The 24,818-nt window shown below is 37.4% G+C and overlaps 1 protein-coding gene across 4 annotated transcripts in view; it reads left to right on the top strand.

Moving 5' to 3' along the window:
- Positions 1–24,818, top strand: part of PDE7A (phosphodiesterase 7A) — a 124,864-nt gene that overhangs the window by 44,671 nt on the left and 55,375 nt on the right. For 3 of the 4 annotated variants that reach the window (NM_001266863.1, XM_077942422.1, XM_077942423.1), the window contains 2 exons: positions 14,682–14,742; positions 17,697–17,780. In NM_001266863.1, coding sequence (NP_001253792.1) covers positions 14,682–14,742; positions 17,697–17,780 — 145 coding nt within the window. Of the gene's footprint in view, positions 1–8,309; positions 8,591–14,681; positions 14,743–17,696; positions 17,781–24,818 lie in introns of those variants that run through there. The other variant, XM_015145402.3, reaches the window with a different exon arrangement.

Genomic DNA, 24,818 nt, shown 5'->3' with positions numbered 1-24,818 from the left:
CCACCCCAATTTTGAGGTGACTTTTTTATTTTTCCTACTAATTTGTAATTCTTGATTTGTCATCTTTTAAAGAATGTTAAGTACTGTTCTGGTAGGCAGTTTAGGAACTTGCAGATCCACCTGATCCCTTTATGCTTACTTTAAGTTTCGTTAGTGTTTCCAGTACAGCTTTCTACACTGATGGCCTAGTACTGTGTCCGGAAATGGTGGGTTCTTGGTCTCACTGACTTCAAGAATGAAGCCGCAGACCCTCGTGGTGTGTGTTACAGTTCTTAAAGATGGGGTGTCCAGAGCTTGTTCCTTCAGACGTTCAGATGTGTCTAGAGCTTCTTCCTTCTGGTGGGTTCGTGGTCTCGCTGTCAGGAGTGAAGCTGCAGATCTTTGTGGTGAGTGTTACAGCTCTTAAAGGCAGCATGCCTGCAGTTGTTCGTTCTTCCCGGTGGGTTCATGGTCTCGCTGGCTTTAGGAGTGAAGCTGCAGACCTTTGCAGTGTTACTGCCCATAAAGGCAGCATGGACCCAAAGAGGGAGTAGCAGCAAGATTTATTGCAAAGGGTGAAAGAACAAAGCTTCCACAGTATGGAAGGGCACCAGAGCAGGTTGGGGCTGGCTGGGGCAGCATGCTTTTATTCCCTTATCTGGCCCCACCCACATCTTGCTGATTGGTCCATTTTACAGACAGCTGATTGGTCCACTTTACAGAGTGCCGATTGGTATGTTTACAATCCTTGAGCTAGACACAGAGTCACAGAGTGCTAGTTAGCTAGATACAGAGTACCAGTTGATGCGTTTACAAACCTTGAGCTAGACACAGAGTACTGATTGGTGTATTTACAAACCTTGAGCTAGACACAGAGTGCTGATTGGTGCATTTACAATCCTTGAGCTAGACAGCCAGTCACAGGGTGCTAGTCCTCCAAGTCTCCTCTAGGTTAGCTAGATACAGAGTACCAATTGGTGTATTCACAAACCCTGAGCTAGACAGAGTGCTGATTGGTGTATTTACAGTCCTTGAGCTAGACACAGAGTCACAGAGTGCTAGTCCTCCAAGTCTCCACTAGGTTAGCTAGATACAGAGTACCCATTAGTGTATACACAAACTCTGAGCTAGACACAGAGTGCTGATTGGTGCACATATGATCCTCCTGCTAGATACAAAAGTTCTCCAAGTCCCCATCCAGTTCAGGAGCCCAGCTGGCTTCACCCAGTGGATCCTGCACCAGGGCTGCAGGCGGAGCTGCCGGCCAGTCCCAAGCTGTGCCTGCACTCTTCAGCCCTTGGGCTGTGGATGGGACCCGGCGCCATGGAGCAGGGGGCGGCACTTGTCCGGTAGGCTTGGACCCAGCGGGAGCCCACCGCAGGGGGAGGAGCTCAGAAACAGCGGGCTATAGGTCCAGAGCCCTGCCCCTCCAGGAGGCAGCCAAACCTGGCCAGAATTTGAGTGCAGCGCCTCAGGCTGGCACTGCTGCGGGACCCGGCACAACCACCGCAGCTGCTGGCCTGGGTGCTAAGCCCCTCACCGCCCTGGGCCGGTGACGGCCAGTCACTCCGTGTGCGGGGCCAGCCGAGAGCGCGCTGGCGCCCGCTGGAACTCACACTCCCGCCAGCGCAGCGCACAGCCCCGGTTCCCGCCCCTGCCTCTCCCTCCACACCTCCCGGCAAGCAGAGGGAGGAGGCTCTGGCCTCAGCCAGCCCAGAGAGGGGATCCCACGGTGCCTTGGCGGGCTGCAGGGATCCTCAAGCCCCGCCAGAGTGGACGCCAAGACCAGAGACTGAGGAGGCGCTGAAAGAGTGAGGGCTGCTAGCACATTTTCACTTGTCAGTACCTCCTAAGGTAGGGCATTTCTGGAATCTCCATGGACTGTCCCACATATTCCCTGAGGTCTCTTCTCTGTGGTTCGTTGGGACTCTGTGAACTCTCCTGTAGTTGCTCTTTCCCTGGTAGTTATTTTTCTGGCCTCATGGAGTCTCATCCTGCACATACTCAGCTTAGTATTCAGCCAAAGATTGAAGGGGATCCACCCTCAGACTTCTGGAGCTCCTTGTTCTCACTGCTCCCTCTTCTCTGGCATTCAGCCCTACAAATTCCAGGTACCTCAGCCTCCCTGAGCTGCAGTCTCTGTATTCTTAGCTTTGTGAGACCTCTGCGCTCTGCAGGATTGCTCTGCCTTGCTTTCAGGTTGGGCCACTGCCTATAGGAAGGAGCCTGGGCAATGTTAGGGCTTACCTTGTTTTTTTCCATTCTCTCAGGGATCAAAGTCCTGCAGTACTTGCTGTCTAACATCTGAAAACAATATTTCATGTATCTCATATTGAAAACTTAACTTTTTAGTTGTTTATATAATGGAAGAGCTAGTCCAGTACCAGTTACCTTATAATTTATTGAACCTTGTTTATGTTTTTCATTGGCTAAGATTTAGCTCACCTCTGATAATTTGCACATGTTGCTTTTTCTGCCTGGGGCGCTTTTCCCCACTGCCTGTACCTAACAAGCTCTTATTCATCATTTTTAAGGATGAAATTACATTGTGGCATTTTTCCTGGTAGTCTTCTTTGATGTTACCAGATCCTGGGTTAATTGTCCTACTTGGTACTTATAGTACTCTGGATTTACATGTAATTGTAATTACTTCTTGTTATGCTGATTGTTTGTAGCCCCTACGAAAACCTAAGCTGTGTAAGGGGAAGGACTGTGCCTCGTTCACATTATTTCCCTTGTGCCTAACACAGTGAAGATCTCAATCTCTGTGTGTGTGTCTCCCTTTTGCAGTGTTACATGTGGAGATGAAGAAGTACTATTCAATTCCAAGTGCCTCAAGTATACTTTAGAAAATTTCTGGACTTCTACGCTGGTTTGGAGAGGGAGGCAATTATGGACAGTTGTCATTCTTTTATTCAGAAGCCTTCTTTTAAAATGTATCCTATTTCTGCCAAGATTGGTGTTTTTCTCCTTAATGTCTATGTTATAATTTATATTTGCCTACAAGTATTGGTCTGTTTATAATACTACTTATAGGTGAAGTTTTTTATTTTCCCTCACCTACAAATCAGTCTCATTAAAAAAAGTATCTTTCAAGATAAACATTGTAACCACTTAGTTGCCATAGTAGTTTTGAGGAAGTTAATGTGGCCTGGTCTTTTGGGGTGTGGTGGTGGGTGCACTGTCCCATTGAGGAGACTTTGATAAGAGTAGCTTTCTTAGAAAGACTTCTTTCATTATTAAATTGAAGAAGATACATCCATGATGTGCTAATCTTATTTATCTTTTGTCTATGGAAAAAGAATGTTTCCATTTTTCATTTCACAGAGTTGTGAGTGATAGCATTTTCAGATGACTAGCACAAAAATTTGTCATGATTTGGTTCAAGTTTGCCTTAAGTTTAAAATTTAAAATTAAAACTGTTGGCCTATAAGCATTTATGAGCTGTCAGTTATAGTACTGTAGAGCCTTAGAACTGGCAGAGACCTTGAAAGTCATTTGTTCAAGCCTAGCCGAAAAGCCCCTGAACAGAGACTAGTTTGAGGCAAATACTTACATAATTTTAATTGTAGAAAGTTGTAATAAACTCTAGAAAGTTCTTAGGAAGTAAGAGTCAAATTCTGTTTTTAACAAACTTGTGCCCATGGTCCTACTTCTGCCTTATGTAATTTCCCAAAATAAAGTTAAACTTCTCCTTAGGTTATTTTATATTACAACAGTTTAACACCTATTCTGTCCTTGTTTATGTTTCTTTGCCTGAAGCTTCAGTTGTAAAACTATTCCTTGTATTGTATCCCTGTCGACATTAAAATATGTCATGTAATCATGTATCATCTGCAGTGGTATTCAGAACTGAATTCATTCTTCTTATGTGACCTGTATTGATAGTGGAACATCCTTGATTTGGAAACGTACCTGATCTCATTGTCTCTCCTAAGATTGTCTTCACTTATTATCTCTCATTAATTTAGAATTTAAACATCTTAGCCTTTAAGAAAACTTTTAAAACTTATTTTCATTGTTTTATAGGTATGCAATTTATTTTATATCAAATGCAGACAATTTTTTAAAATTTTTGAAATTCAGCATACTGACATACCTTTAATTTTTTTTTTTAATTTTGTAATTCAGCATGCTGATATACCTTTTGTTTTATATGCAGATTTGCTATGTGTTTTTCTGATCTACACGCCAGTAAATAAACTGTGGAACAAGACAAGATCCAATGAAGAGTCCTGTTGGTTACTTCGAGAATTCTTCCACTAGTTTGAAGAATTGGGTGGGAAAGTATTTCCGCCCAAATACATTATCTCTGGGTGTGTTTGTTCAGCTAGGAGTGTGCCTAATTGTAGCATGGGGCTCTGTTTGTCTGTTTGGTTCTTAAGAATGTCACCAGAGACTTTTTAAGTGCTTTTAGTATCATAAGATGATGTTTTCTGGGACCTGAAGCCTTGAATTATTGGTAAAGTGTCAAGGTTTTTGGGTTTTTTTACTTCTTTATACTAGGAGGAATCACATGCCATTTTCATCAAATATTCAAATACTACATGACAAAAAGTTCAGAGCTCTAAGTCAGTATTACAGAAAGGTCTTAATTGAATGGCAAAACTCCCATAGTACCATAGCTTTTAAATAAGTTTTTGATAGTTATGGAATCTTTTTTCTTAGTTTCATGTCACTTAAAATTCATACCATTTGAAGAATAAAAAGCCTTTGTTTTTAGTAAAAGAAATAAACCAAAACCTTACTCTGATTTATTACTTGTTATTAAAGTGGGCTGGAATTCAAAATGATGAGAGCACAGTTGGAGGGTTTTTACTATAGTGTTCACATATTTTCTGTCATAAATTTGGTTATAGTTTTCTGCAGACACTACATTTGTATAAAGAACTCTGTGATAGACTATTTCTGTCCATGGGATTCCAAAATTATAGACACTGATGTCAATGCAGATGAGGTTAGCCTAATTTGGGCAAGAGAGGGACACGCTGAGTCTCTGTATGGATAGCTGAAGGCTATTGCCAAGATTGACAGGTGTCCTGTGAGTGTCAGAGAGCCCTAGGGATAAAATTTTCTCTTGGATTACTTCTCTAAGAAACAATGAACAAAGTCATATTTTCTTTTCTATTGATCACACTCATAAAATAGTGAGGTCTACTTTTAACTCAGCTTTTCTGATATTAGCCTTATAAACCCCAGAAAGGTAAAAAGTTTTATACTTTCTTCTTATAGTATCAGATTCTGTTTTTGAAAATTTTAAGTGTATCCTATGCATTAATTTTTCTAGAATAGTCACCTGATGTATTACTTTGCCATGTTTCACTAAGGATTTGAGACAACTACGAAAACAGTTAATGTAAAAGAATACATTTGTTATTAGTGTAAAAGAGGTAGCTTTATAGAATGATAAACTACATGATCCAACTCTGGAAAAATAAACTTTTAGGAGAATTATCTAAGGTATAAGCATAATATTTATTGTAAAAGAGATTTTATATTAATTTGAAACAGCATTTGTTTTATTTCATCTTATTGAAATTTTATTATTATTAAAATTTAATTATAAATCACCAAGATAAGTAGTCCTAAATGTATCTCAAAATAAGAAAAAGTTTTATAGCCATTAGGTTTATGACACTGAGAAAGTTTAGATTACTACTTTAAGAAAAACTGTGTTGCCTGAGATTTTTGTAAGATTTGAGTGATGTAAATGTGTCATTAGCAATGAAAGCTTTATGACTTTAGGCATAAACTCAATAGCCTTTTCTGCTCTAATAGGAAATTTTCTGATCTGGGGGAGTATTGTGTCTTGATTATCTCTGTATTACCGTGTCAGACGTTAGTAGAAATTAGGAAGTGGATGCTGGGGGAACCATTTTAGGGAGCCAACCTATTAACTAGCATGAGAAACGAAAGCCAAGAGCCTCGTCCTGCTGAGAATCAGAGAAGGTTTCTCGGGGCACTTGCAAACACAGTGCAAGTTCTCTTCATGGACCGTTGTGATTGCAGTTAAGTTGAGTTAAGGTGAAGCTAGAGTGGTTAGGGCATTCTCATTTCTAGGTTTTAAATACAGTAGAGTTTAATTCTGATTTAACAAAAATTTGTTGGGAGTCGACTACGAGCTAGCTATTTATGGATACCACTTACCTCCCATGAAGGGGAGGAAAATAAGGCACAGAGAAGTGGTGATTTACTCTTGGCAGTAAAGCTGGGAAATAAATCTAGGCTTTCAACTTCAAGCCCAGTAGAGTTTTGAGATGGTAGAAATAATCTAGATAGAAATTCATTTCAGTGAGACAACTTTTAGAACTTTCTTACTGCGTCTTTTTAAATCATCTCAGTTATGATTTTCTAAGTATTGTACCAAAAATAGCCATCTTGTATTTGCTTTTCAAAACTTGACTCTTTTTGAGCAGTTGATTGGAAGAGAAATGTGAAGGTGGGAAAGGTAGCATCACTGGGCCAAGCATCAAGATAGTAGGCTGATTTGGAGTGGATAGCCCAGGCCAGAGTGGCAGAGAATGACCTCGAAGCCCGGGGCCCAGGCTGCACAGCCTCTTACAGATGACCGCCAGTGTTTCCCTTGAGCATTGGCCTAAGATACATACACTCTGCTGCTCTGACTCATGCCTAGGCATCCTTCAAGTTTCATTGCTAGAACCTTATTGGAAGGCAGAGTAATCAGAGACCTTGACAGTCTCATATTAAAGCTAGTCTCATGGCAGAAATAAAAATGTTATCTGGATTTGTGCAAATATGAGTATTATAACTTGTTAGTTCCATAGCAAGAAGTGAAAAGTTTATGGCCATGTATTAAGAATGGTTTCAAGTTAGGAAAATTTGGATTTACACCTATAAATTTAATTTACACTTCATTTTGACAAGCCTAGAACTGACTTCTCTTTTAAATAAGCTCTTTGTACTGAGGATTAGATAATGAAAATAATATTATTATTTGAACTATTTTGGTTGTTTTTAAATATTTTAGGATCATTTGTGTACATTGATAATCAGATGACGTTGTCTTGTCTTGGACTGCAGTCACCTCCTGAGTGTTTCTTCAGTCAGGCCAAGCTATCTTCACCTCTCTCCGGGACCTCTGCAGTGGTGGCCTGACTGCCCATCCAGCCCCTACCCACCTCCCTATACTTGACCAAAATGGTCTTTTTAAAAAGCAAAATCTGCTACAGTACTTCAGTAGATTGAAATTCAGACAAGACACCCCCGGGTGGCCCATATAGGGCCTGGCCTCTACTCCCCAGGGCTGCAGTGTCATCTGACTCCTCCCTGCACTTGAGCCGCTCTGGTCTTTCTGTCTCTCAGACTTGCTTGGCTTGGTTTTGTCTCACCCTTTGGCCCTCACGCCTGTTCTTCTGTCTGCACGATCTGTCTTCCGTCTTCACATTTTTGGGCCATCACACTTCATCTCAGGGTCATTTCAGGGATTCTGGAAGAAGTCCTTCACCTCTTAACTAGGTCAGATTCAGGTTTGCTGGCATTTCCTACCTCTGCTTCATTGCACTTGTTACAGTTACAATTTTGTGTTTATTTACATAATTTGATTAATGTTCACTCCAACCAAATTGCAAGCACCACAAGGGCAGGAACCTTGTCTGCTTTTACTCGATGCTTATATCCCTGCCATCTGGTACAGAACCTGGTACATATTAGCAGCTTGATAAGTATTTGCCGAATACTTGAATGAAAGTTTCATAAAAGGCATTTTCTCAGCAGTATTATCTGCAGCCTCTTGGTTATGAAGACGGATGAATAGAAGCATACTTTGTTATTAGAAAGCTCACTTACAGCCAAGAGAACAAGATCTGTACCAAAAATATAAGTTAGATTGCAGTTAGGGCTTGAAAATAATATGTCCTTAATTATTTGAAAATGCGCTATTAGACTAGCTTTTTTTCAGTAAGTCCAAAATGAGTGAATTATAATGTTAAGAAGCACAGATAATATGACAGCCTCTAACATTCATAAAGTAATTCTATCCCTAAAAGAAATAAAAAGTTATATAATAAGAACAAATTTCAATTAAAAATTGAAAAGATGGAATAAAATGCATTAATATTTTAAAATGTCACCGAACACTGTGCTTGTGAAACCGTTCTATGTGAAAAGAATGAAGACATTTTTAGTACTGCCACATATTTTTTGAAAGTTGTTTTAAGGCACTCTGTTAGTATTAAGATTGTAGAAGTGTTTGGGGCTGGCCTGAGTCCTCTTTTTGCCTACATTTTGTTAGACTGTTAGGTCAGCCCTCACTAAAGTCTTTTCCCTCCCCTCTTCCAACATTACTTAGGCAGTTCTACCCCAACCCTGGGTTTGTGGCATGAAGCATGCGCTGGGTAAGAAGGCTGGCTGGGTAGTGCATTCCCAGAGGAGTCAGGTGATCACTGTTGGAAGGCAGCTGCTTGAGGTCCAAGGCAGTCAGTGTCCCCTCTCTTTTGCCTCGGGACAGCTGGTTATTTATCAGACTCCTAAGAAGTTTTCCTTGCTCCCTAGTAGAAGAGAGAGATTATGCAGCGGGCTTTTGATTGATCCAATGGGAATTACATTGATCTGGTGTCTGGCCTTGGTTCTTATCAAGTGGATCACCTCTAAGGTAGGCCATCTTTATTTTTAGGATGGTGACACTCATCATTATTAGTTTACATATTTGATAGGAATTAAATAGCTCGACGATTTTCTCCCCCTTTTGCCTCAGTTTTTATTCTCTGATTAAAAGAGCTGTGAGTTTCATCGGTCGGCCAAAGCACTTAAATTTACTACTTGTAGTTTTTAATCTTATCCCACATTATTTCTTGTTAAGGGCTTTTTATAGCATCTTTCCCCAATATCAAAGCAACATTCCTCAGTATCACTGCCTTAAAGAAGTTTTTATGACTAAAGAAGTTTAACTTTTAAGATTATGAAATTGTTATACTTTTGGTATATATATTTTAAACATTCTCTCGGAGAAAATTTAATGACACTTGCGTATTTAAAGTGTAATTTTGAGGATTTCTAAACAATTATAAACTTTTTAAAAATGAAAAACCACCCTCTATCATGTTTTCTCTTAAGGTCTTACTACTGCTAAAATACATGCCTTAGCTATAATATATTGACATAAATGTAGGATTACATATATGTTGTTTTTGAAGTTGAATTCTAAATGTCAGGCTTGAGAAATTCTTGATAGAATGCTAGCTAGCCATTTGCCATCTGGACAAGGGTCTAAAACTAAAATAAAAAATATTTAAAATTATACTGTTTGAAATTATTTTTTTCTATTCTTCTATAAAAGTGATTATATCTTTCATCCACCACACAGCTTTTTTTCTTTCTAGATTGAGAAACTGAATTTTTAAGGCTATCACTTAACTGAGAAACAGAGCTTCTATAAAGTTAATTTTTTTTCTCAAGCAAGATTTTAATACCCGCTATGTAATTTTCCACGTTTAAACATAACATTTTAAGCATAATTATCTCTTAAGTTGGTCTTCTTTTCTTAGTGAATAAGATTGAAGAAATCTCTTAAAGAAAAATAATGTATTCAGATTTAAAAATCTTTGTGTTTTAAAAGTTAAGAATTAATTTTGTTGCAGTGACAGCTATTTTCTTGTTTTTAAAGGATTGGCTTGCCAAGTTGTTGAATGAAGGTCAAGTTAATGTTAATAATGCATTAGTTGTCTTGTGGGGTGTTTTCAGAGACTTTACTCCCCCCCCCGCCCCCCGTAGAGATGAGGTCTTACTATGTAGCCCAGGCTGATCTCAAACTCCTGGGCTCAAGCAATCCTCCTGCCTCAACTTCCCAAAGAACTGAGGCTATAGATGTGAGACAATGCACCTGGCCTCTAGACTTTACCGTTTTAATGACCACCAAAAAATCACGTTGTTTTTAAACAGAAAGAATGCTAATATTTTATTTTTTTAAAAAAATGGTGAAAAAAGAAAGAAGAATGGGAAGGCTACTATTTGGTAGATCAGTGCAATATTTGAATACTTTAGCCACTCAAATACAAGCGTGTTTTTCTAGCATATGTAAGATGACTACTCTGAAAAAGCTCATTTCGCTATGTCAGAGGAAATTGACTTCACAACTTTGGCTGGGCTTCATCTTTTGCTATATTATTGTTTTTTTGCTAGTGTTGCCAAAAATTTTATTCAGTGCTCCTGTGTGTAAGCCCTTTAACCATCAGTTTATGAATCTGCAAAATGGAACTAATGAAGCCTACTTTATAGAGATCTTGTGTGGGTTAAGTGAGATTTTGTGTGAAAAACACTTGGAACTTTTTTTTGGCACAAGGAGCACAGCAAGTGTTAGTTAATATATTATTACTCTTACCATGTAATGGAAATGCACTTGCTTTTGCTAATAAATCATTTAGTGGAAAACTTGGAACAGAATAAAAACAATGGCACTTAAAATATCTTTGCTGGGTTTTAAAACATGTCTGTCTTTAAAAGTTATGTATTAACTAATATTGGGAACAACTTTTACACCTTTTATCATTTACCTTCAAGTCAAATCTTTTGTGGAAGCATGATTCACCCTAATTCAAGGTGAGTCTTACCAGGGCACTCAGAACTCCTGTTAGTGAGGCAGTGGGTCCTTTGGTGCTTTACAGTTTAACTTGTTTGTGCTACTGCTGTCAGTTTCTGATTAGCTCAGCCTCGCCCATGTTTTGACCTATACTAGTTTGCTTTACAAGCTGTTCCCAGGATGGCTAAATTAGAAAAGTCACGAGTAGAAGCCTCTCAGTTATTTCCATTCACTGGTGAACTGAGGTGGGAATGTGGGTGATATCTCTGAGAGTTTTATGACTGACAGTGTGACACAGGATTTTGATGAAATTTGTTTTACTGTAATTAAAAAGAAAATTCTAGTAGTATATGATTTTCAAAATGATAATCTTTAAAGAAATCTTTGTTACATGTGCAGCAGTCTTATATAAAAGTAGATATAATTATTTTTAAAACAACATGATTCTAACACCGAGGTCAAATTTTTATTGTTAGAACTCATAATTTATAGTTTTTTTTCCAAAATGAGTTACTGTAGATTATTCTACCTACCTACTTTAGATTATTCTACCTAGTGAGAGAGCTTAATATTCATTTTAATTTTAATTCTTAAGTGGGTAGGTGAATGAATTATCACTCAGGATGTATTTGTTGATGGGTTCAGATATATATTTTAAAATCCATTCTTTAAAAACAGTTTTGGTCTCATTTGGATTTATTTCATAAAAGCTATGTCTTGTGGTTCAGTATAGCATTTAAGCTAAGTATTTGTAGACTAGCCTTACTTAAATTAGTACCTTATAATGAATAGAAAAACTTGGATATTTTGCACAGCCCTGTGTAATTTGTATCTATTTTAAAATTAAACTCTGCCTTTTTTGCTTAATAAATTAAGATTAATACAGACCCTACCATTTTAATATCTAAATTAGTGCTTCTATAAATGAGGCTAAAATGATTACCTTAATAAGTTTAATATGCCATGGTGTTATCTAGACTATGTGCGTTACCCAGTTTTTGACTTAATATTATTTTGTGATGTTTAACAGAGTGCCAATAATATTGGTCAGTCTTTCACAATCATTAATGTGTGAAGGGATACATATTTTACCTTTCTAACTAGCAACTGTTATAGTAAATACCCTTCCTACATTAAAAAAAACAACAACATAATAATAATGTCAACTCCCCTCCTAAAGAGAACTGTTGGAGATAACACCTTAAAATTTATTTTAACAAGTTATTTATCTGAGTTGTTACTGGACACTATCAAATTGATAGGTCATGACAAGTTATTACATAGTATCTGCAGTGTCATTAATTTGCTTTAGCTGATAGAAATATTTATTGCCACATATGCCCTTCCTAGGCTACTAGGTTTACCCCTAGATCGGTGGTGTTGAGGAGAGACCTGTAATCTAGTAAGCTAAATATGTTGGGGAGGGGATTCTCACAGTCGCTGTGAGTGGTGCCTTTTAACAGTGGCTGTTTCCTCCAGAATAAATAACATGAAACACTGCGGGAGGCTTCCTTAGGATATTCTATTAGTGGAAGACACTTTAAGCATGATACCAGGAGTGTAGTCTATATGATTTGGTCCCTTGGGATTTAAGATCATGCTTTTCTTTGTAGTAGATTTTTATTTTACTTTTCAATTTTAATTTTATTTTGTGAATATATGATAATTACACACACTGCAAGACTCAAAAAGTACAAAGATAAACATTGAAAAGCCCCTCTCCTACCTCTGTATCCCTCAGCCTCCTTGGAGACACCCAGTGGTGATAGTTAGAATTTTATTTTTGTTTGAAATTTTTTTTCCTCTTATATTTCATGAACTGTGTTTTTTTAAGGACTTGTGAAATCATGTAAGATTTTAATTGATATTTTTCTCTTAAAAGTCAAGCATTAAGGATATAATAACTTAATTGGGTAGTTGTTGCACACTAAATCCAAGTGAGGGCTTTAAGTAAATTTTCAATATGATGAGAGTAAAAAATGTGATTTTTTTTTTTTTTTTTTTTTTGAGATTTGTAGGTATGTGTTGAGGAGTTGTAAATCCCATGCCAGAATTTTGTGAGGGAACACGATCATTAATCTGATATGTAAAAATACAATCTCATTGCTTTAATATGTATTTCTTTTGTTAATGAAGTCAAGCATTTTTTTGTATTTATTTATTTTTCCCTTGTGAATAGTATGTTTATGTCCTACCTATTTTTCTACAGCTCTTTAGTCTTTTTCTAACTAGATTTGTAAGACAAAATTTTTTTTTGGTGGGGAGATAGTAGAGGAAAATTAGCCCTTTGTCATATCAGTTGAACTCACGTTTCTGTGTTTGAAGTTTATCCTTTACTTTGTTAATGGTATCTTTTACCATCATAATTTAACTTTTAAGTGGCCAAATTTGTCAGTGTTTCCTGACTTAGGGATTTTTATAGGATAGTTAGAAAGGCCTTCCTATTTAAGACTTTTACAAATATAGTCCTGTTTTCTTTTAATACTTTCATGCTTTAATTTTTAACATTTAAACATTGTTCCATGTGTAATATGTTTTGGAGCAGGAAGGTAGTAATGTAGCTTTATGTTTTTCTAGATAGCACCACTTAATCTAACATTATTTATTAAAAATCAATGTTTCCTCCACAGATTCTAAGTCCTGTATTTATCATATACAGAATCACTGTGTACTCTTGGATTTGCTTCTAGAGTCTCTATTGATTATTTTCTCTGTTTCTTTGCAATGTCACACTATTTTGTTCATATCCCATAGTGCTAGTCCATTTCCCACCCTCCCCCTTTTTTTTTGAGACAGGGTCTCACTCTGTCTCTCAAGCTGAAGTGCAGTGGTACCATCATAGCTCACTGCAGCCTCCAACTCCTCGGCTCAAGGGATCCTCCTGCCTCAGCCTCCCAAGTAGCTGGGATTACGGGTGTGTGCCACCATGCCTGGCCTATTACTACTTAAACATTTTTTTTTTTTTTTTTTGCTTGTTAATTCAACTGATTTTACTGATCACTTTTGACATGCTAGGGACTGTTCTAAATGTTGAGATTTATCCTAGATCTGGGAAAATAGCAGTGACTGAAGACCCTGCCTCCACAGAACTTAGATTCTATGTCTAAACTGTGGTTTGGTCAATTTTATCTTCCTCATTTTAAAATCTATCCTCACTTATATCCATTCTGTTAGTCACTAATTTATTCATCAATATATTTATTAGTTATTTATTTGTAGTAAGTCCATTTAGTCATTCATTTACCAAATTTTTATTTAGAACTTACTAAATAATAGATCCTGTTTTAGAGACCAGGGATGCAGTGATGACTAAGATAGACAGAGTTTCTGCTCTTGTGGAGCTTTTAGTAACATGCAGACAAGACAACTTCAGCCGCATGCTACACAGAGGACTGACGTAGGGAGCTTTGGAAGAGGGTGGCTTCTAGGTGGCTATAGATTTCATAGTCAGGTAATCTCTCTCTGAAGAGATGACGCTTTGTCTAGAAGCTGCAAGGTAAGAAGGGAATAGTGAAGCAGTGATCCAGGACGAGGGAACAGCAATTGGAAAGGCTGTATATTTGGTGTAGATGAGGAAAAGCAAGGAGGCCAGCTTGGCTGTCTCCTAGCAGTGGGGGAGGCCACAGTACAAGAGGGCACAGAGGTAGGCAGGTCACCGAGGACTCTCGAAAGTAAAGCTTGGGGAGCCCCAAGTGTGATGGGGAGCCTTTGGAGGAGTTTGAGCAGGAGCTGAAGTGCTTACTTTTGCTCTTATATGAAGCATGGACTGGGATCCAAAGAGATGCAGCAGGAAAGCCAGTGGATCATCCTTTCCTTTCTTTTCTATTAATATTTGGCAACTCCTATTGATCCCTTTTGAGTCAACACAGATGTCACCCCAAAACCTTTACCGACTTACTCAAACAGATTAAATTTCCAAAGAGAGGCTGCATGTGTCTCTCTTTGTATCCATTTTTATGGTAGTTCTTAACCATACTGTATTAGAATTATTTGTTGTCCCCATTCCCCAGAGATTTCAAGAACAGGTACCATATCTAATTTCATTTTGTATATCCAGCTTCTCTTGCACAGTGCTTCACAAATAATAAATGATGAATACATGTTTGTTGAGTTGAATTTTATATCATATTTAATTGTCATGTATTATAATGCATATTTTTTTTTCTAGAGGCGTGGAGCTATTTCCTATGACAGTTCTGATCAGACTGCATTATACATTCGTATGCTAGGTAAGCATTATTTATTTTATACCAATATCAGTTAATTTTGTTATTATCTGTTGTTATTTGAGTTTGAGGTATCTTTCATTAGGTAGCTTTTCATTGCTGTTTGTAGCAGAAATAACCTATTCATGGAGTTTAGAGTCTAGAAACAAATATTGAATGTGATGTGAATCAAGAGAAGCATTTTAGAGTTACAGATAATTGAGAAATCTTTGGCCTAATAACTGGGACACTGTCATTAGTACACAGTTTCAAATTGCATCTTGAACATTCTTCATAGAAAATAGTGTTAGATTTGTACAGTGGCTAAATACCAAATAGATGAATGCCAGCATGGACAAAGGTGAGGCCATGAAATACCTGCTCAGATCATCCTGTGACTAGATGTATTTTGTTCTCAGCTGGCTGGCAAGGAAGACCGTTTGACTTCTAGTTCTGGTGCTTAAATTTTTTATGTATTAGTCAATTCCACAAGGTGAAATGAATTTAGATATGTGCGTATATATTTCTAATTTTCTTTTTCTCTTTTTCTCTGTGCCAGATTTCTGTCTTCATCCATGTCTCCTTCATCCTTGCACTTCAACTCATAGTATTAAACATGCATATTAAGATTCCAACAGGCACATTTATTCGTTTTTTGTTAGAAGACTCTCCTATGACTCCTCCTCAGCTCAGAATTCCTCCCTCAACTTTATGATACTGATCTATCCTTATTCTTCACCTACTTTTGTTTTCTCCTTTGCCACCTTCACTAATTCCTTTTCATACTTTTAAGCTGAAATGTTCCCCAAGGTTCTGTTTTAACTCGTATTCCTTTTTGTCCTCTTTATTTTATCTTGTGTATCTTACCTGCCTCAGTTCTTTTCTATTCCAGTACATATTTTCCCCCCACGAATGCACAGCCTTTTTCTCCTTGCTGTCTCCATCTTTCTCTAATAAACATGTTCAGGATTCCGCTGTCCTTAAGACAGAGCTTTGCATTCATATTTTCTTTAACTTTGTAAAACATCTCCATGTAAATGTTATGGATATCTCAAACTTAACATGTCTAAAGCAAAACATTTGTGTTCCCCATGTCTGTCTGTTCTGCAGTCTTTTGCCATCTCAGTAAATATAACTCCATTCTTCCTGTCATCAGGTCAGAAACCTCAGAGTCAATTTTTTACTTCCTATTTCTTACACACTCCATATTGAATTCATCAGCAGATCCTACTGGTTGATACCTTTAATACACTCAAATCTCACCACACCAATGCTGTTACCACCACATTTATTACTTACTCCTTAACTGGAGGCCCTGTGTCTACCTGTGTTCCCTGACTGACTCTGTTCTCATCACACCTAGAGGGAACCTTTTCAGACATAATCTGACTTCTCTATTCATAAGTCTTTGATGGCCGCAAATGTCTAGCACGATCTGACCCCACTGCCTCTCCACCCCACCCCCACCGGTTCCCCTCACTCACCTTGCTCCTGCTGCGCCGGCCTCTTGGCTTGCCCTTGACCTTGCCAAGCATGCTTCTGTCTCGGGGAGTTTTATGCTCTCTCTTCCTCATGCCTGGAAGCCTCTTCCTCCCTGGCTCCTGCCTCGCTTCCTTCAGGTCCCTGCCCAGACACCTCCTTTTCAGTGAGGCCTTCTCTGACTGCACTAATGAGTCACCCTCCCCTGCTCCTCTCTTGCTATTCCTCTCACCTTTAGTTTTGTCCATGTAACTCATCATCTTCCACTGAAATTTGGTATTTATTATTTGTGTCATCACACAAAAAGATAAGCTTCGTGAGGACAGTGAAGGGACTTTATGTATTTTGCCCTCTGCTGTATTTCCAGTGCTTGACTTGTTAACGTTTGTTGCAGCGTGAAGGAATGGCCACAGGACAGGTGACTAGTCATTGTGGGATGGAATTATAGTCGATGAAGTGAGCCTTGGAGGAAGTGATGGTCTTACTGAGAGAAACAGAGTAAGCAGGAGTGCCCTCTAAGCAAGCCAAATTGCGAGAGCACAGGAATAGAGGCTGAAGATTTAAAGGTTATGAACTTGGAGGCTATAAAAGTGTATTGGGAAAAGTGCTGTGTTTGGAACTCACGGAGCTGGGTTTAAATCCTGACTCACCCTTTGTACTAGCTTTGTGGCATGGAGCATGCTATTTAACTTCTCAAAGTCAAGTTTTTGAATCTGTAAAATGAGGATTAAGATTCCTATCTCTGAAGGTTGATGAGAGAAGAAAATAAAATAATGCCTGCAAAACACAAAAAAGAGCGTCTAGACCATGGTTGCTATGGTTATGTTGCTGTATAGAAAAATAAATGTGGAAGTAATGTGGGCACATGTAGGAACCACACTGAGCTTACAAAGACCAAAGTTTAAGACTCAGCTAAAGGCCTTGGGTGTACCTGCTGTCAGTGAGAAAAGAGTGATTAATCAGGTTGACTTTAAAACAAAATCTTTAACATTTTAAGTTTTTACACATTTATGAAATTGCAAACTGCTTGAAAATAAGTAATATATTTTCCATTTTTCATATCCCTTTTAGCCCATACTATAGTGCTAGGCACAGTCGGCTCAAGATTTGTGCTGAGGATTTTCAACCTCCTGTAAAACAGATACTGTTTCCCAATGGCCTTTAAAAAAAAAAAAAAAACGTTGCCCATATGAATAACATGTTAGGTCGTCTTATCATACACTTGAATCCTATTTCAAAAGGCTAACTTATTAAAATATAGATTATAATAATTATTGTAGGGGTAGATTTTAAAAAGTCCTCCTCATTCAGCCGTACAGTTCATTACTGAAATTTTGTGAACTCTTTCAAATAAATCAGCTCCTAACTACCTGTTCCACATATATCACCAGTGGGCTGTCACTTACGAATATGATACCACATGGACCTTTGTTGCTTATGGAAGCTTCTTCCTGAGCGATAACCTTCTAAACTTATGTTTTATTCTTGATTCTGTCCAGGAGATGTACGTGTAAGGAGCCGAGCAGGATTTGAATCAGAAAGAAGAGGTTCTCACCCGTATATTGATTTTCGTATTTTCCACTGTAAGTGTTGGTAGACATGATGTTTCTCTCAGACTTTCACTACAAATTTTAATAAAATTACATAGTTTTCCAAGGGAAAAAGAATACCAGAAAAAAAATCTATTATGTTTGGAATGTTTTTAAAACCTAAGTCATGTATGTAAATGACACTATTTCTAGGTAATCTTAGTAAATACTTAAGAGACAATTAGAAGAGGAAGATACTAAAATATGAAAGTTGATATAGCTTTTCTCTTCTCCTCTGATTTATTACTTTATTTCTTTAAAAAGATTTTTTTTTAAGTTGTTGTATTCCAGATGGTTTGTCTTTGCTACTTCAAATAAAATGTTTTTGTGCAAATGATATTTTATGAAGATGTTTCACTAGATTAGCAAAGTGTTATCTTTTCGGTTTATTTGAAAATGTGTATCACCTTTAAAGATGCCTGGTCGAGTGCCTGTTCAAAAACAAACATTCTATGTGGATTTAGCCTATAGTGGAGGGAAAGGGGAAAAAACAGAACTTCTAAACGCCTTAAGTATTAAACATATTAAATCTGTTTGTGGAGGAGTTCCACTTTCAGTAATGTTGGCTAAAGTAATTTGGATTGATAATCTAAAAAAATGAGAAAAATTATTCAAAATATAAAAGACATGTATGTTGTATTCAAATGTATCTGAATGCTATTGAGGCAGAGAGATAAGCCCAGCACTTCAGGCTACTATTCTTCTTAGTAGCATGTACTGATTCTGGGAAATGTGAATTAGAAGATGAGCAGAGCTTTTTATGGACACTTAGGGATAGAGAAACAAAAACAGGTGTTTAGAGCTCAGCAAGGCTGGAAGGTTGGTGCTGGTAAGCCATTCAGGCTTCGTTTGGAATCCTAAAGTGCTATGCTTTAGAAATAAATCCCAACTTTGAAATATCTCACTCACCGAATACATTAAGGTGATCTGTGACTCGTGTTTCTAGCCACCTGCTGGACAGAGATGTAACTCATCCCTTAAGTTTGCTAGCTGCAAACAGAGCCCTGGGATATGTCCTAGGCAAAGAGTAGTCAGGGCTTTGTGTTCTTGAGACATCAGTAAGAATGTGTAGGGACCCTCGGGGCCTCCAAGGAGGATTAACTTTCCAGTAACAAATGACCCCAAAACTTATTGGCATAAAACAACTATTTTTAATGCTCATGATTCTGAGAATCAGGAATTCAGTCAGGGTGTATCAGGTTTGGCTTGCCTGTGCTCTACAGTGTCTTGGTCTGTGATTGGAATGGTTCAGACAGTTTAAAAATGGCTGGGATAGTGGCAATGGAGCCTTATGTCCCGGGTCTTGGTCCATCTCATGTCATCTCCCAGGGCTGGAACCTCCAAGATGGCTTCTGCACTATTAGGTGCCAACATTTTTCTGTTTCCATAAATGGCAGTCTCAGGGAAGTCTTAGGGGTAATTGGACTAACTACATGGCAGCTACTTTCTGCCAGAGCAAACATTTCAAGAAAGAGGAAGTGTGAGGACTCATAGTGTCTGAAGATGTGGGCCCAGACCCTGGCATAACATCACATTTCCATATTCTGTTGATTAGCCGTGTCACACAGCTTGCTCAGAGTCGCGGAGAGAAGACACAGCCCTCCCTCCACCCTGGTTGTCAAAGGGATGCAAGGTCAAAACCTTTTTAATCTCCCATCTGTAATCTGGCACAAAATGTTTTGAAAAAGTAATTAAGGTCCTAGAAGGAGAGGAGAGGGTAAATGTAGCAGGAGCAGTCTTTAAAGAAGCAATGGCTGAGAAATCTCTAGAAGTTGATAGAAGACATTAAGGCACAGATTCAGGAAGTATTATAAATCTCAAGCAGAGTAACATTAAAAGAACATCACACCTAAGTGTACCATAGTACATGTTGATACTACAACATGACAAGGATGTGATTGTCATCCACATCCTTGACTAATAGATTTTAGTCATAGCAGGAGCATGTGCTCATTTCTCTGATTAGATCACATTTCACAAAATACACTAGATTACAAACAAAAAATAACAGCCAAATCGCTCATGAATAAGGAGGAAACATCCTAAATAACATATTATCAAATTATATCTATAACACAAAGGGAGAATTAATATATTTTGACCCAATTCATATTTTTCCAGGAATATAAGGTTGGTTTAACAGTGAAAAATCAATCAGTGTAATTCACTATATTAATAAAATAAAGGAGAAAAGTTATGGATAGGTTAATATGTTAATGCTGAAATGGCAGTGCTAAAAGCCAAGATGACCAAATGCTAAGAAGAGCATTTGATAGGGCCAGTCGCAGTGGCTCACGCCTGTAATCCTTTGGGAGGTGCTTTGGGAGGCTGAGGTGGGTGGATCATCTGAGGTCGGGAGTTCGAGACCAGCCTGACCAACATGGAGAAACCCTGTCTCTACTAAAAATACAAAATTAGCCAGGCATGGTGATGCATGCCTGTAATCCCAGCTACTCGGGAGGCTGAGGCAGGAGAATCACTTGAACCCGGGAGGCAGAGGTTCTGGTTAGCTGGGATCGTGCCATTGCACTCCAGTCTGGGCAACAAGAACAAAACACTGTCTCAAAAAAAAAAAGAAAAGCATTTGATAAAATTCAGTATTTGTTCTTTCTTAAAATTCTGAGCAAGCTAGGAACAGAGAAAAACTTGCAGAGTTTGAAACATTAGCTACAAAACCCACAGCAAACATCATATTTAATAGTGCAATATTAAAACATTCTTTGTGAGATGAGAAATCAAGAATATCTTTCATCATCTTTCCTATTCAGTATTGTTGTGGCAAGTCAGGGACCCCGAATGGAGGGACCGGCTGGTTGTTCTATCCAGTATAATAATGCAAGAAAAATAAATGAAAAGTATAAGGAGTAGAAAAGAAAAAGTATCATTTTTATGGATGACATACTTATGTACTTAGAAAATTGTTAGGATTAATAAGTGAATTTAGCAGTTTTCCTTTCAGTACGTAGTGGTATTTCTGTAAAGTAACAGTGACAAAATTAACATAATATATGATTTGAATTTGCGTCAAAAAACATCAAATATGTAGGGATAAATCTAACTAAAGATATGTGTAACTCTACATAGAAAACTATAAGTCATTACATAGAAAAATTAAAGATAACTTAAATAGAAGTATATATACTGTTGTTTATGGATTGGAGGATTCAATGAAGATGTCAGTTTTTCTTCTTTCCTAAATTGATCTGTATAGGTTTAGTGAAATCACAATGAAAAATCCCAGCAGTTTTTTTTTCAATAAAATCAACGAGCTGATTTTAAAACTTATACGAAAGTTGAAAAAGGCAAGAATAGCCAAGACAGGAAGAAGAAGAACGAAATTATGGAATATACATCCATAGATATCAAACTTATTATAAACAGTAATAATCAAGTCAAGGTGATATTAATTCAAGGACTGACAAATAGAATAAAGGCATACTATAGAATCTAGAAATAACCTACACATATATGGATATTTGATTTGTGACAAGTGTGGTAATGCATTAGGTAGAAGATAAATAATGCAGTGGGTAGAAATAGCGATTTCACTAAATCAAGTGGATACCCATATAGGGAAAAAAAAATGAATCTTGGACCCTGTTCACACCATGCATTAAAAAAATCAAATTTTGATTGATTAACTTTGCCAGATTAGGCTGATAATTCAGGTAAGGTGAGGAATGCTAAATCAATAACATTGATTTAGCAATGTGGACATGTTGGTAGGGGAAGCCTGAAGTTAAAGTGAATTTAAGAGAGAACAGAAAGATGGGAATTAGATATAGCAAGTACAAACAACTCTTTTAGAGAGTTTTGCTGCAAAGAAAACGGAAGAGGCTGGGCATGGTGGCTCACGCCTGTAATCTAGCACTTTGAGAGGCCGAGGCGGGTGGATCACCTGAGGTCAGGAGTTTAAGACCAGCCTGGCCAACATGATGAAACCCCATTTCTACTAAAAATAGTAAAAATTAGCCAGGTGCAGTGGTGCGTGCCTGTAATCCCAGCCACTCGGGAGGCTGAGGCAGGAGAATCACTTGAACTCGGGAGGCGGAGGTTGCAGTTAGCCAAGATCACACCACTTCATTCCGGCCTGGGCTATAGAATAGCGAGACTTCATCTCAAAGAAAAGGGAAGAAATAAGAGAGGCAACTGACAGAGGAAGTGGGATCACTGAAACTAGAAATTAATAGCAAAGCTCGAGAACAAAAAGGCCTGGCCACCTGGAAATTTTCCAAATTCTGAAATAAGTACTTCTTGGGTCAAAGAGGTAGACTATAAAAAGATGATAATTAAAGATTATATAGGAAAAATCTATGAAATTCAGCTAATGCAGTGCTTACAGGAAAATTCATAGCCTTAAAAAATACTTACATTCATAAATAAGAAAGAATGAAATAAGTAAACTAAGTAGTCCAACTCAAGAAGTTAGAAAGATAATATCAAAATACACCTAAGAAAAGATAAAGTAGTTGTTAAAGATAAAAAACAGCGATCAATGAACTAGTAAACTGAAATAAAAGTAGAACTCTGTAACTAAAGTTGTTGTTTGCAATAAAACAGATAAATTGCTCACTAACTTAAAGACTGAATGGAGCTAACATGCATACTCAAAAAATAAGAGGGGAAAACACCACAGATAAAGAGAAAATAAAAGAATCGAAATGGACTCTTTTGCTTGACCCCAAAAATATATTTGAACACTTGTATGATCCAGAAAATTTTCTTAAAAATTGCAGTTTATTAGAACTGAATGTAGAAATCATAAATTAATCCAGCAGTACTCACAGTGCGGTCTGGGATCCTCAAGACCCTTTTGGGGGTCTGTGAGGTTAAAACTATTTTCATAGTAATACTAAGATGTTATTTGCCTTTTTTGCTTTTATTCTCTCTCAAGGATACAGTGGAATTTTCCAAGGCTGCATGATGTGTGATGTCTCAGTACATTCAGTGTATTAGCAGATACGAGAAACAGCTGGACATTTCTCCTTAAATTTTTCTCCATTTTGGAAGATATAGTTACTTTTAATAAAAATGTCATTTATGTTAACATGTTACGGCTTTATAGCAATAAATTTTTTAAAAAAAAACAATATTTAGCTATTAAATGTCTTCAAATTTTGTTTTATATATTTTTAAATTAACTAAATATTTAAATATTAAAAATGTAATTTCTATGGTAAATATTTAATTTCTATGGTAAATATTGATAGCTATAACCCATATAAAGTTAGTTATTTGGGTTGTCAATAATTGTTAAGAATGTGAAAGAGTCCTGAAAACTAACATAATAGAGAAAGTTGCATAAGAGTTACCTCTCTAAAAGCCTGAGGGCCAGAGGATTTTACAGGCAAATTATTTAAGATCTTTAAAAGATTGATGATTAGTTTCAAAGCTCTCTAAACTTTCAGATTATAAAGAGGGAACCATTCAGAGTAAATTTATAAAGCAAATATAACTTTTTATAAGTATAATATTCTCACTATAAATGTCAGTACAAAAAAATTTTTTTTTTTTTTTTTGAGACAGAGTCTCACTCTGTCACCCTGGCTAGAGTGCAGTGGCACGATCTTGGCTCACTGCAAGCTCCGCCTCCTGGATTCACGCCATTCTCCTGCCTCAGCCTCCCGAGTAGCTGGGACTACAGGTGCCCGCCACCTCGCCTGGCTAGTTTTTTGTATTTTTAGTAGAGACGGGGTTTTACCATATGGGCCAGGATGGTCTCGATCTCCTGACCTTGTGATCTGCCCACCTCGGCCTCCCAAAGTGCTGGGATTACAGACATGAGCCACCATGCCTGGCCTAAAAAGTCTTTTAAAAATATTAGCATAAGGATTTCCAACAGCATGAAAGAGTAATACTTCAGCCATAGTGGGGTTGTTTCAGAAAAGGAAGCAAGGATGATTCAATACATAGTTTTTCTGCAATAATGTAGCAGAAACTGGTAACATCGGTTGCTTCTAGGATGGAAACTGGGTGGCTTGAGGGGAAAGAAACTTAGTTGTAGACCTTTTGAATTTTGACTCATGTGAATGTATTGCTCATTGGAAAGTTTAAGTAAAAATATGTTTTGATGTTGCAATAAATAAGGATTGGCCATGGGTAAGGAAATCAGTAAAAGAGTTAAGTCTAAATATTTGTATTTATATAAAGAAAAGTATAATTGTATTTGGAGTCTGCAGCCTACCCCCTAACATTCACTGAATTTAGTGAAATAAGAGAATTTGAAAAATATAATTGTTAGAAGTTTTAAATAGGGGGCATAATGGGACGTTTTGGTGGGGGAGGGACATTAAAATGATTAGATTGTTAGAAGTATCTCTAATGAAATTAAAATAGGTTGTATACTATCTAAATCACTAGGAAACCAGGAGCAAATAAAATAAATCTAAAAGTCAAGAGAGGGAAGACCAAACATATCAATATTAGTAATAAAGATAAATGGGTTAAATGTTCCTTTTAAGAGATAAAGAAACTCAAATTGGATAATAAATGAAACCTAATGACAAAAAAAAGGTTCAAAATAATATGAAGCAGAACCATACTTGAGGTTTTGGTATCTATACTTATATCCTGATGCAGTGATGTGGAAGCTTTGTAGTATGGTATTTAGAACATTGGAGGCAGCTCAGTGTTAAGAGCAGCAGATTATCCTCTCGATCTCATCATGCTGTTCATAAAAGATGACAAATGTGTAAGACTGTAAGTTGTAATTGAAAATGAACTGTTGGTATAGAATTGGTCCTGTAGTTATTACAAAACAAGAATATGTCTCTTTAAGCCACCATGGTAATATAATTTAGAGGGGTTTTTTGAATAGAGAAAAATGTGTTATTCGTTACTGCTTATAATAGGTTCTGCTTATCACACAGCTTGGAATTCTTTTTGAAATTGTAATCTAGTGTGTTTTGTGAAATGTGATCTAATCAGAGAAATGAGCACATGCTCCTGCTATGACTAAAATCTATTAGTCATCTTCAGGCCTTCCCTTCTTCCACTGACTCCTCTGATTATCCTAAACATTAGCCTGAACAT

The sequence above is a fragment of the Macaca mulatta genome, chromosome 8 (assembly GCF_049350105.2).
Source record: "Macaca mulatta isolate MMU2019108-1 chromosome 8, T2T-MMU8v2.0, whole genome shotgun sequence".
Lineage (NCBI taxonomy): Eukaryota > Metazoa > Chordata > Mammalia > Primates > Cercopithecidae > Macaca > Macaca mulatta.
The sequence above is the reverse complement of the archived record's forward strand: the minus strand, read 5'-3'. Positions and strand labels throughout refer to the sequence as shown.